Source organism: Podarcis pityusensis (genome assembly GCF_964106645.2).
Source record: "Podarcis pityusensis genome assembly, chromosome: 2".
Classification (NCBI taxonomy): domain Eukaryota; kingdom Metazoa; phylum Chordata; class Lepidosauria; order Squamata; family Lacertidae; genus Podarcis; species Podarcis pityusensis.
The window spans coordinates 44,596,297-44,610,331 of NC_138029.1; the positions used below are offsets into that span (position 1 = coordinate 44,596,297).

The 14,035-nt window shown below is 41.8% G+C and overlaps 1 protein-coding gene across 15 annotated transcripts in view; it reads left to right on the plus strand.

The window, feature by feature from the left end:
* CACNA1A (calcium voltage-gated channel subunit alpha1 A) overlaps positions 1-14,035 on the plus strand; it is a 258,043-nt gene that overhangs the window by 188,359 nt on the left and 55,649 nt on the right. For 14 of the 15 annotated variants that reach the window (XM_080996998.1, XM_080996997.1, XM_080996993.1 and 11 more), the window contains 4 exons: positions 3,614-3,815; positions 5,836-6,000; positions 6,389-6,499; positions 8,466-8,549. In XM_080996998.1, coding sequence (XP_080853124.1) covers positions 3,614-3,815; positions 5,836-6,000; positions 6,389-6,499; positions 8,466-8,549 — 562 coding nt within the window. The remainder of the gene's footprint in view (positions 1-3,613; positions 3,816-5,835; positions 6,001-6,388; positions 6,500-8,465; positions 8,550-14,035) is intronic. The other variant, XM_080996987.1, reaches the window with a different exon arrangement.

The following is a 14,035-nucleotide window of genomic DNA, read 5'->3' on the forward strand; positions in this document are numbered from 1 at the left end:
ACGACCATCATATCTACTACTGTGGGCAAGAATCCCGTAAAAGAAATGGAGTGGCCCTCATAGTCAACAAAAGAGTGGCGAAAGCTGTACTGGGATGCAATCTCAAAAATGATAGAATGATCTCGATACGAATCCAAGGCAGACCTTTTAACATCACAGTAATCCAAGTTTATGCACCAACCACTGGTGCTGAAGAAACTGAAATTGAGCAATTCTATGAAGACTTACAACACCTTATAGAAATGACACCAAAGAAGGATGTTCTTCTTATTATAGGGGATTGGAATGTTAAAGTAGGGAGTCAAGAGATAAAAGGAACAACTGGCAAGTTTGGCCTTGGAGTTCAAAACGAAGCAGGGCAAAGGCTAATAGAGTTCTGCCAAGAGAACAAGCTGGTCATCACAAACACTCTTTTCCAACAACACAAGAGACGACTCTACACATGGACATCACCAGATGGGCAGCATCGAAATCAGATTGATTATATTCTCTGCAGCCAAAGATGAAGAAGCTCTATACAGTCAGCAAAAACAAGACCTGGAACTGATTGTGGCTCAGATCATCAGCTTCTTATAGCAAAATTCAAGCTTAAACTGAAGAAAGTAGGAAAAACCACTGGGCCGGTAAGATACAATCTAAGTCAAATCCCTTATGAATACACAGTGGAAGTGAGGAACAGGTTTAAGGATTTAGATTTGGTGGACAGAGTGCCTGAAGAACTATGGATGGAGGCTCGTAACATTATACAGGAGGCAGCAACTAAAACCATCCCAACGAAAAGGAAATGCAAGAAAGCAAAGTGGCTGTCCAACGAGGCCTTACAAATAGCGGGGGAGAGAAGGCAAGCAAAATGCGAGGGAGATAGTGAAAGATACAGGAAATTGAATGCAGATTTCCAAAAAATAGCAAGGAGAGACAAGAAGGCCTTCTTAAACGAGCAATGCAAAGAAATAGAGGAAAGCAATAGAATGGGAAAAACCAGAGATCTGTTCAAGAAAATTGGAGATATGAAAGGAACATTTCGTACAAAGATTACCATAATAAAAGACAAAAGTGGAAAGGACCTAACAGAAGCAGGAGACATCAAGAAGAGGTGGCAAGAATACACAGAGGAACTATACCAGAAAGAAATGGATGTCTCATATACCCCAGGTAGTGTGTTGCTGACCTTGAGCCAGACATCCTGGAGAGTGAAGTCAAATGGGCCTTAGAAAGCACTGCTAATAACAAGGCCAGTGGAAGTGATGATATTCCAGCTGAACTATTTAAAATTTTAAAAGATGATGCTGTTAAGGTGCTACACTCAATATGCCAGCAAATTTGGAAAACTCAACAGTGGCCAGAGGATTGGAGAAGATCAGTCTACATCCCAATCCCCAAGAAGGGCAGTGTCAAAGAATGCTCTAACTACCGCACAATTGCACTCATTTCACATGCTAGCAAGGTTATGCTTAAAATTCTACAAGGCAGGCTTAAGCAGTATGTGGACCGAGAACTCCCAGAAGTGCAAGCTGATTTCGAAGGGGCAGAGGAACCAGAGACCAAATTGCAAACATGCGCTGGATTATGGAGAAAGCTAGAGAGTTCCAGAAAGGCATATACTTCTGCTTCATTGACTATGCAAAAGCCTTTGACTGTGTCGACCACAGCAAACTATGGCAAGTTCTTAAAGAAATGGGAGTGCCTGATCACCTCATCTGTCTCCTGAGAAATCTCTATGTGGGACAAGAAGCTACAGTTAGAACTGGATATGGAACAACTGATTGGTTCAAAATTGGGAAAGGAGTGCGGCAAGGCTGTATATTGTCTCCCTGCTTATTTAACTTATATGCAGAATTCATCATGCGAAAGGCTGGGCTGGATGAATCCCAAGCCGGAATTAAGATCGCCGGAAGAAATATCAACAACCTCAGATATGCAGATGATACAACCTTGATGGCAGAAAGTGAAGAGGAATTAAAGAACCTTTTAATGAGGGTGAAAGAGGAGAGTGCAAAATATGGTCTGAAGCTCAACATCAAAAAAACAAAGATCATGGCCACTGGGCCCATCACCTCCTGGCAAATAGAAGGGGAAGAAATGGAGGCAGTGAGAGATTTTACTTTCTTGGGCTCCATGATCACTGCAGATGGTGACAGCAGTCACGAAATTAAAAGACGCCTGCTCTTTGGGAGAAAGGCGATGGCAAACCTAGACAGCATATTAAAAAGCAGAAACATCACCTTGCCAACAAAGGTCCGTATAGTTAAAGCCATGGTTTTCCCAGTAGTGATGTATGGAAGTGAGAGCTGGACCATAAAGAAGGCTGATCGCCGAAGAATTGATGCTTTTAAATTATGGTGCTAGAGGAGACTCTTGAGAGTCCTATGGACTGCAAGAAGATCAAACCTCTCCATTCTTAAGGAAATCAGCCCTGAGTGCTCACTGGAAGGACAGATCCTGAAGCTGAGGCTCCAATACTTTGGCCACCTCATGAGAAGAGAAGACTCCCTGGAAAAGACCCTGATGTTGGGAAAGATTGAGGGCACAAGGAGAAGGGGACGACAGAGGACGAGATGGTTGGACAGTGTTCTCGAAGCCACAAACATGAGTCTGACCAAACTGGTCAGGCAGTGGAAGACAGGAGTGCCTGGCGTGCTCTGGTCCATGGGGTCACGAAGAGTCGGACACGACTAAACGACTAAACAACAACAACAAATTAACAAACTGGGGAACTTACTGCATATAACACTAATGTCTCACAACAAATGTAACTGATCTGTAGAATACAGAACCTGAAAAAAGAGACAATGAATGTACTTTTGTAAACTAAGAAAATATTTAATAAAAATTGTTTTTTAAAAACAATCTGGGGAGCTGCTGTGATGGATGGTAGGGGTAATACAGTATGTTAAGATGAGAGAGCCCAAAGCATACATATACCAGCTATTTTCAAACAAAATGGAGTTCATGAATTTCTGAGAGATACATGCACAGACAAATGGTTTTGAAATTGCAGAAGAATGTTTGGAATGTAATGTTTTATGTTTCAGACTAATCTCTGGTTCTGGAAAGTCTAACGTTTTGTTTTGTTGACTTACAGATTTGTAAATATAATTTTTGTTAATTAAAAAAAACAGAATTGTTAGAAGGTGTCTCCATTTCAAAAGTACCAGTGCTTTCATTGACAACCACATGGGAAAGAGAACCAGAACAAATGACTGCATCTTCCTCTTCCTCTATGCACCCAAGAGGAAGAGGTAAGTGCTGCCTTCCCATCCATCTCTTTCCCACTTGCTAAGAATTTTGCCAGCTGCCATCTGAGACCTTGAGCTTAGTAAGATTCATCTCACTGTGTGATGAGAATCTCAAAAGCTACAAAAGACTTTACAGACACTTTGGTGTGATTACAGCTGATTTGGGATTTTAAATAGTCTGCTCCATGAAGGTTTTTCTGACATGGACTATCTCAAATCTTCTTAAATTTTGAGTATTAGGAACCTATCTCAGAAATCATAGGGCTTTACTACTATTTTAGATGGATCAGCGAGCATGATGGATCATTCACAGGGCTCTTCAATTCTTCCCACCACATCTCATTCGCTTTCCCCATTTCTCCTTGTTTTTTCTGCAGTGTCCTCAAGCACTCAGTGGATGCTACATATGAGAATCAAGGTCCCAGTCCTGGTTATCGCATGGAGATGTCCATCTTCTATGTAGTCTATTTTGTGGTCTTCCCTTTTTTTTTTGTCAACATTTTTGTGGCCTTAATCATTATCACCTTCCAGGAGCAAGGGGACAAGATGATGGAAGAGTACAGCCTGGAGAAGAATGAGGTAGGACTAGGCAAAGTGCTTTGGCAAAAAAAAAAGTACTGGTACTGGTAAACCCAGCCAGCTTCCTGAAGTTTCTATTCCATTCCTTCATGATAGTTTCAAAACTTTGATTTGTTAAAAGGGGGTGGGGGTGGGGGCAGTGGATAACTGAATCTGTGTTTAGTAGCAGTGAAACTTAAATGACAAAAAGTCAACAGATTTCAAAAACAGTTTTATTATAGAATACCCAAGAAGCTCATTCCCATTTTGAACTGCATCCATCTCCTCCTCTTGAGAAATTCTAAGAAGTTAACAATAACATCAGAATCTTTTAAAAAATACCCAACACAGAGATTTAAAAGCAGCAACACCACCACTCACATACAAAAGTAAACATAAGGGGCAATGCACCGTGTACTAGAAGTCTTTAGAGTTTTATTGATGTATCCTCTACTTCTGCAATCTATAAGGTTGGAGGAAACTGGAATTTGTGATAGTTTAAGGTTCAGTTGATATCATTTGTTTTTTTCCCTCCACTCCTTGCAACATGAACAAGATTCTGCTCCTAGTTTTGTGGTGCACAATCCTTTTTCTGTTTCCTTCTTCTACAAATAGTAATAGCCCACCTCAAGCAGCTGCCCTGGGGGGAATATTGATGTCCTCTGAAAGCAGGAGTGCCTAATCTTCAGCCTGATTCAGTCACAATTTTCCATGACTGATAATATTCCACATACCCCACCCCAAAAAACCCCAGAAACCGATGATGGATGCTCCACCATGCAACGGTAGAGCCCCAGTGAAGTTGGGAGGGATTCTTTTATTTTTAAAGTAAGGCAAGATACCGTATTTTTCGCTCTATAGGACGCACCAGACCACAAGACACACTTAGTTTTTGGAGGAGGAAAACAAGGAAAAAAATATTCTGAATCTCAGAAGCCAGAACAGCAAGAGGGATCGCTGCGCAGTGAAAGCAGCAATCCCTCTTGCTGTTCTGGCTTCTGGGATAGCTGCGCAGCCAGCATTCGCTCTATGAGACACACACACATTTCCCCTTACTTTTTAGGAGGGAAAAGGTGAGTCTTATAGAGCAAAAAATACGGTAATTATTCCTCTGAGGATCCTGTAGAAAGCAGAGCTCACTGAACTGGTTGTGTGAACTGAATAGTATTTAGCTCATTGAGGTTAGGATTTCCAAGTCATGCTGCTGGGATGGGACTAAAGCAGCCTTCACCAGCCTAGCCCACTCCAGATGTTTTGGATTGCAACTCCCATCAGCCCCAGCCATCATGGGAAGGACCAAGTTGGTGACAGCCAGATGGAAGACTTCATAGGTGATAATTAGTTGTGCTTCGTTTATTTTAGTGATAACCTTAGGGCCATTTACCACATTGCTTTTTGAAGGCATGTGTACATAGACTCATGTCTTAGACCAACTTCATGTAGGAAAGCAGACATTCATCTACTTCCTAGGTAAGACTTGGGTTTAGAAGCACTTAGTGGGTATTTGCATCTTCCTTGACATATAGATGCATGTTTCAACCTTGCAACATGATGTTTTCTGGCATCTTAAGATACCGATGTGCACAACCTTGCCTTCAAAATTAATGTCATATACAGCAGGCATTTTGCTACTGGTGCTAAAGTAAGGCCACATTAAATGTCTTGAGTCAGTACAAGGAAGGACTAGAGGGAAGAGCAAACATTTTGGTCAAAGCAGACGCTAAAGTGATCCAATCAGAAGGAAAGAATATAGCACCATAGGAATCTGCCTTATGCCAAGTCAGACTATTGATCCTTGTAGCTCAGTACTATTCATGCTGATTTGCAGCTGCATTCCAGGGTTTCAGGCAAGAATCTTTCCTAGCCCTGCCTGGAGAAACCAAGGATTGGGCCTGGGACCTTTTGCATTCAAAGCATGCGCTGTGTCCCTGATCTACGTACATTTCCTATGAATCCAAGCTTGTTTTTTCTCCTTGGCATCTTCTCTTGAAAATGACTCCTGCACCTTCTTCACTGCTACTCTTCTATTCTCTCTTCACAGCGAGCCTGCATTGACTTTGCCATCAGCGCCAAGCCACTCACCCGGCACATGCCTCAGAACAAGCAGAGCTTTCAGTACCGTATGTGGCAGTTTGTGGTTTCACCACCCTTTGAGTACACCGTTATGGCCATGATTGCCCTAAACACCATTGTCTTAATGATGAAAGTAAGTAGGCGGAGTCATGGGGTGTGCTTCATGTGGGGTTTGCCCTGACTAACGTGGGGGTATGATGCATACTGTATAGCTAGCTGAGCTACATAGGTCTGAGTACCATCGTAGTGGACATTGTCCAAACCCATTGTTATTCAGAGTCATTTGTGCTCCTATTGAGCTGATCTCATTGGTCTGTTATTACCCCTGTTGAATAGCTGTGACGCTGAAGTAGCAACTAAACTGGATTTTTATAGTATTAACTGGGGAGGGTCTCGCTTTTACCCTGGCCTAGTGCAGCATTGTTTCAGCTCCCCCAGTTTCCCTATCCTAACCCTACCTCCATCTTCATGACTGTGCTTTCTCTCTTTCTATTTCTCTCTCTATCCCACCCCCTCAATAGTTCTACAATGCCACACCTGTATATGATCATCTACTAAGGATGTTCAACATTGTCTTCACTTCCCTGTTCTCATTGGAGTGCATTCTGAAAATCATCGCCTTTGGATTGTTGGTAAGTGTCACTCTTGCTAAACTTCATGAGAAATAATCATGAAGGCGTCCACTACAGAGTGGGAGGAACATGACCCCCTTCCTCATGAAACAGGAAGGCATATATTGCACCTTGGTTAGTTGTTGTTTTTAAAGAAAATTTTAATTTATTTGATAATAATAATAATTTATTATTTATACCCTGCCCATCTGTCCCTCTACATGACTTAACAGAGCTCACAGGGCCCTCAGAGATCACACTGCTTATGGAAGCATGGGAAGTAACAACATATCACTCCTCCAGAAACAAACTGTATTTCTGCTGGAGGCCATGAATATAAACGGACTCATTTACAAAGGAGTCTGAAAAAAAATCACCAAATTTAGACCTTAGCTTCTCTTGCAACAGGGCTGCTTGTGCTAGGACTCTTGGCTTCCTGTACAGGAAGCTACTTATTCTTCACATTCAACTCTAGTTAAACTCTGACTTTTGCTACGCCCATGATTTAGAGAAGAGTATTTTTGGGCAGTGTCCAGGCTTGAATGTTGTAGTCAGAGAAAGAAAGAGGGGGCCTCCTGGGAGAGTGAGAAAGCAATAAATCTATACAAAGGTCAGTTAGTTGTTAGCTTCTTCTGCAACATGAATGTTCCATTCCAAGGGGTCCAACTAAACATCTCACCTCTCATTTGAAAACTTTAATGTTCAGCAGCCAAACTTGAGAGCAGAAACTAAGTTGGTCTCTAAGCGCTCTTAAAAGGGAAACAGAAACACCATAGGTTCATGTGAATAATAAGTTTTATTGTTACAAGCAATATTGTGACAATAGCAGCTTTAGGAAATCTGATCACTGAAGGCTTTCTTCTAACATAGAAGCCAGCACCTGACAACACTTGGGCCAAATACAATCTGTTAAGCCATGCAATCTCTCTGCCTGCATCCCTGGTTGCTAAACTCAGAGGAAACACAAGAGTTTAAATGACCAGTGTCTATAGCAATGGAATGGTAGCAGATAGCAATGGGTAGCAGAACATTTTGAGGTGTTGGGCTTAGGGTCCATGGATAGCTGCCACTCCCAACTTCTCTACTCATCTTAAAGTGACCCTCCAAAAATAATAATCTTAATTTTAATTTAATTCAATTTTAGATTTACCCACCCTTCACCACAAGGTCCCAGGGCAAGTTACAACAATATAAAAATACAATATTAAAACAATTTAGACCAAATTGCTGGCAAGGACTCTTTCAAGAACTTACTCATTCCTGACCCTGAACCACACTATTTGATATTCACTGTGATTGATGAGCTGAATTAATTTGCTTAGTAATAGCTCTGCCATTACTTAGTTAGGCTTTGGAGACAACTGGCATTCTCTCCTTAGAGAAGCCGAGCTGAAAAATGGAATAGTCCCCAGGTGTAGTCTTATTATTAGGCTTGTGTGTGTTGTATTTACTTTTATAGATGTTCTTGTGATTGTCCATGCAAATATTTGAGGAAGGGGAAAGATGTACAACTGCTTGCTCCTTGCTTGAGAGTGTCACAGCCCTTGGTCTCACTGGGCAGTTGCATTGCCTTAAGCGTTCACAGGGAGCATATTGAAAGAAAACAACCCTTCCCTCTCATCCTACTCTCACTCACTGAGGTCTGTTTCTGGCCAGTGGAAACAAATCCCATGGGCCTCTGAAAATTTGAGCTCAGCTGTTTTCACTGACATAAGGCGACAAGACCTGCCACTTTATCCCCATTTCAGGAGGCAAAATGCATAAAGAAAAGCCCCCTAGCTAGTTTAGTTTTGCAATCCCCATCACAAGAGCTGGAATGCACCCAAAAGGTAATCAGGACCTGACTGGGGCAGGAGGGTGGAGGAATAGAAAAGGTGGATATTTCTCTGTTCTCGTTGCTGTTGCTTCCGTCGTGATTGAATGTTGTCACCTGTTTGCTGCTGTGTGGCTGTTCCTTTTCGTCCTTTGTTTTGTTCTTTCTTTATAGAATTATTTCCGTGATGCCTGGAATATCTTTGATTTTGTCACAGTTCTGGGTAGCATCACAGACATCTTAGTGACAGAGTTTGGGGTAAGTTCAAAATGATGGTGGGGATGGCATTCTGGGGGTGGGAGGCATTCTGCAGGGAGTGGGAAGCAAGAACTGAAACATGAGGTTTTTATCCCATTGAACTGCATCCTTAACTAGGATAGGGGCTGGAGAATCCAGAGAATGGCAATACAAGGCCCAAGTAAACATTATTTATTGGCTGCCAATGAACATAGTGCAGTGTTCCCTTTCTTCTTCAAGAACAGATTCTCAAAAGTGCATAACAACCGCTCCCACATTTTCAATAACTCTTCAGTAAAATATGTATATTTGTGACAATCCTTGCTGTTGCTCAGGAAAAGGTGTAGGCTTCTTCTAAGGCCTTGACACTGGTATTTATTGGGAATTTCTCAAATTAGATAGTTACAGATTTAAAGATGCCAAAGTCACTCCATTGTATTGTTTACACCAGCATTAACCCATAATCTTTGTAATAAGTTATAAATGCTGGATCCTTTCGTTATGGCATTTGCCATCACCTGAAACAATAAAGTACGAAGGGCCACTTTGCACTTTACAGTGTGGATGCACAAATTAAAAGAATTAGTAACTACTACAATCGTTTCCAAACCAGTGGGCCAGAGCATTCTAGTGTGCCAAAAGAGAATCACGGATATGCTTCCAGAAATGAAATGATTCAGTTTCTTACTGTGAGCCCAAAGTTCCTGCCCACAACAGAGGAGGCTACCCACTTCAGCCCTCCATCCTTCATTACTCAGGTGTTCATAGAATCATAGATTTGGAAGGGATCCCAAGGGTTATCTAGTTCAACCCCCTGCAATACAGAAATCTCAGCTAGAGCATCCATGATAGATGGCCATCCAGCCTCTGCTTAAAAACCTCCAGGGAGGGAGAGTCCACAACCTCCCAAAGATGACTGTTCCACTGTCAAACAGCACTGTCAAACAGTGTTGCTTCTTTCCAAGCAGCTTCTGTTAAGAATCTATAATTCTACCACATCTCTCCATCTGTGATTGGATTATTCAAGCACTCCTCAGTGCAGAGATGCAGCAGAAACACATGTCCTTGGTGGAAGCTGCATGTTACATCTCTGCACTTGTCACTGTTCTGGGAAGCTGTTCTCCTTCCAGTCAGGAAGCCTGGCCAAAACAGTGACTCTCAGAGAACACAACAGGGCGGGTTCCTTGGCAGGCAGGCAGTTTTTACTCTTACACATAATAAAATTCAACATATGAGTGTATGAGTCAGTGTGCTTCCCATTTTAACTCAGAAATGTGTACCTCCCCTTTAAAACATTTAGAAATACTGATATACTCACTTCTATTCCATAGCATGTTAGGTCATGTCTAAACATGTGTGTATATCATAGACATATGTGTCAGGGGAAGGAGAGGGTAACCAAGATCATCTGCAAAATGTTGGATTTCCTCAGTGTATCTGCAGTCGAAAGTAAAAGGCATTTTATCAGACTAAAAGTAGGTACACCGTAAATCTTTAATGTGTACCTCCTTTTGCTGTAATGTGTGGAGTGGCCCCAAGTGGGATATACATGGTCAAATCTAAAGCCACTTTACAGAGGTTTTTTATAGAGGCAACAACGAGGGTGAATCTTAATCCAAATAGATGCCATCACACAACAGAGCTTGTCCTCATGACTTCCAGAGAAGATTGTGTAAGGGCTGGCAGGCTGTGCTTGGCATGGCAGCAGTTGGGGTGCCTAACTCCCTGCAGAAATCCTCTGAATTAGTTTTTCTCATGCACATCCCTCTATAACAGTTCAAGTTGCAGAAGGGGCTTGCAATCAGCATTCTCTCATTTTTTCCTCTCACCCTTATCCAGCCTTCAGAATGTAACAGGTGGCTGGGAGAGGGACATACTAGGCATGCCTTGGGGCTAAACTGTGCATGACTTGGAAGCCCCATGACCAGATCTCCCAATATCTTCTCTCTTTTTTCTTCAAAGCTGCATCTGAGAGTGGGGAGGGTTTCTAATTTGAGATGGGGGGGATTCCTATGTTACCTTTATGTAGTTATCAAAATGTATGTATTATTCACTTGGCAGAAAATCACTAAGCAGCTTACAAAAAAAATTATTTTAAAAAGCCAATAAAAGCAAACAAGTTGACTTTTTTATCAAAATATAGATAAAATCAACCATTTTAATAAAATTACATGCGAAAGCTGCATGTTAAAATTACAGGCTATTAGCAGGCAGAGAAAAATATACAACAAAGGTGCCTGCCTAATGTTCATGGGAAGAAAGTTGTTTATTTATTGCATTTCTATCCCACCTTTTTCTCCAAGGAGCTCAAATTGGCATACATGATTTTTCCCTTCCTCATTTAATGCCCTTCAACAATCCTGTGAGGTAGATTAGGTTAAGAGGCAGCAACTGACCCAGGGTCACCCAGTGAGATTCATGGGTGAGTGAAGATTTGAACCCTGTTCTCCCAGGTCCTGGTCCAACACTGACCCAGCCTTTCTTAACCTTGGGTTCCCAGATGTTCTTAAATTACAACTCCCACCATCCCTGACTGTGCTGGCTAGGAATGATGGAAGTTGTAGCCCAACAACACCTGGGAACCCAAGGTTGAGAAAGGCTGCTCCAATCACTTCACTACACTGGCTCTCAGTGCTGCCATACTGAAGGATCAATTCCATGTGAGTCCTTCCTACCACCGTGAAGTTTCCCCATTCAAACAAAGGTCTCTCCCTCTAAGCTATTGGGAAAAGCCCATATTGTACTTGTATTTTTGCCTCAGCTGGGCTAAAACCAGCTGAGAGGTAATTTCACTCAAGGAAACAGCATAGAAAGAATTTCTCTCCTCCAATGTTGCTTCCTTATGCTGTTTCCCTAGTCAAAATAACAGTCCCTTTAAGTAGCTTTGAAGAAAAGTAAAAGAGCTTAGGGAGATTTGATCACGGATCTCCCATGTCATAAGTAGCTTAGCCCACAGTGAGATGTGGAGCAGGGGAAGATATCTGAATGAACATCCTGAAATGATACAGAGCCATGACAAATTCAGGGAATTGGCAGAACAACCCACCCATTCAAAGGCCAATGTGCTTCCAGCAGGAATAGACCAGGGAAACTGAGGCATTAACCTTGGAAAGGCTTCCATAAGTTTTATGGCACAACCAGGCATGGAGAGACTTGTTTCCAATTGCCTATAGTAACTGCAAAATCCTTCTGTCAGTTTTGTCCAGAACACTTTGATGGTGATAATTTTCTTTATCCTTGGTCTTGGGAAGTACACAGCACAGCAAACTCTTTCTTACTAAAATTATTCTGTCATGGCCTTTGACTAGAACATGAAACATGTGAACTACTAAAATTATCAGGAAAGGTCTTTCCCAGAGAATATGCATGCATGGCAAACTATTCCAAAATGCCCATATGTGTGCACTGTATGTGTACCAAGGGAGCATATGTATTGCTTATGCACATTTCCTCACAGGTGATGAGGGTGTTTAAAGAACACCCATTCTTCTAGATTTCTCAATATGGCATAGTGATTCATTTCCGTTTGACCTAAAGGGTTATTTAAATTTACTTAAATTTACACAGGAAACACTGAACAGTTTAGCTATGTACTGAGAACACTTCAAATGAGAATTGCAAAAGCTAGTGCTGGCCTTCAAAGTGTCTTGTCAAAGCAAAATGTTGCAATGTGGAGTGTTGCTGCTCAGGACGCTAACCACTTGGTTCCATCGCATCCTACCCTCCAATAGTCTGTTAATGTTCTGTGGCCACTACATATGCTCAGGAACCTCCCAGACTGCTGTGGGTGGTGGGTTTCATATGTGTTCTGCAACATGTCATTGATGCTTTAATAGTGCATTAGTGGTGGATTTATATTGTACCAGCCGCACATCTTCTGTTTTTTTTTAAGTTATTCTGCGATTCTTTCCCAGTGTTTTCTGGAGGGGCACTCTTGCACTATAACACAACAAAAATGGGACCAACACCCTACCCCCTGAACAGCTGTGGTATAAAAAGTTGCAGGATTTTGGCAAGACACTACAGGACATGGATAGACTGGAAACGAAGCAATATGTCTGCCCCAAATTTTTTGTAAGCATGAACAGTATCAAAAGCAGAGTAGCTGCCCCAGCATAATCATGAGCACAAATCATAAATGCACAATAAAATGACATCTAGAGGTGCAGGAAATCTCCCACCACCATCCAAGGGCAGAACTTCAGTTAGGAGATAAAATCTGAGACCTTCCAGAGACAATGCAAAACTTCCAGTATAAATAGGTATGAACTCCTCACTGTGCTCCACATTCTGAATGGATCTCTTTCTTTAGTGCAAGTTGTACAACCACCAATACCATTTTGGGTTATTATGCCTTTTTTCAGTGTTTTATCTTGGGGCCAAACTAGACCTGATGTAGGAGATCCATGATCAGGATCTTCCATGGTTTAGGCTTCTGTTTTTGTTGTTTTTTTTTCTAATTAGATTAGCAGTCCCATATGGGAAAGGCCTGTATGGGAAGTGGGTTTCCCAATCTAAATTCCCACCACCCAAAGGAGATTTAAAATGAACCCATACGTTCTGCTTAGAACACAGTAGGTATTTCAAGTCTGTGGTTGCTAAGTCATCTTTTTTACTACAACTGTGGTGTACATTTGTTCTGCCACTTATTCGTATATGTGTGATCTTTTCCAAGTAGTTAGGCCTCCACACATTTCTAGTACGCTTGGATGGCCATTCTTATGGCTGCTCTAAGAACAAGTGAAAGTTACCTACAAGTAGCTTGAATTACAAGGGGCCTTCCTGTAATTGTACCTGGCTTTCCTTTGAATGCCCAAACTCTTTGAACACTGCAACTTCATATTATGCAACTTTGTTCATATAGCATTTCTTTGAGTACTTACCACACTGAAAGATGGAGAAATTAGGTCACTCCAACAAGTTTCACATTTTAGAAGGTGGTAGTCTAAGGACACATAGTGCTCAGACTCAAAGAAGTGACCTCACAGATGGGTTTTGAAGAACTGTGTTGGTAAGTAACTTTCATTAATAGCACTGACTCATGGAAGTCCCTGTTCCAATATGTGCCTCAGTTTCCCTCTCTCGCTTACCTCCCAGAATAATATGGGCGGGTGAACAAAAGTTTTGTTTATGCTGGAAGCTTGTAGGTAAAGCCAAACGTGTAGATATTTTGGTTAGGAAGATCAGAATGCTAAAGTCATGGATTTCCTAAATTCCAGAAAGACAGGAGAAAGGGGTGAGTGTGGGAGAAGGGTGGGCTAGGGGTCTCCTTCCCCAAGACTATGTATGATATATAATGACTTTGTCTTTTGTCTTCTTTCCATGCTGTCTCTTTATATTGTTCTATTTTGGCGCAACACCCTCTGAAAATGTCATCCAATCAAAATGCACTATGAAAAATCCATCTGTCCATCCATGAACTGGTCTGTGTGTCCATGCTAATGAATATTTCTGAACCTCCCTGCCCTGATCCCTCTCCCATCACCAAAAATGAAATCACTGCCTTC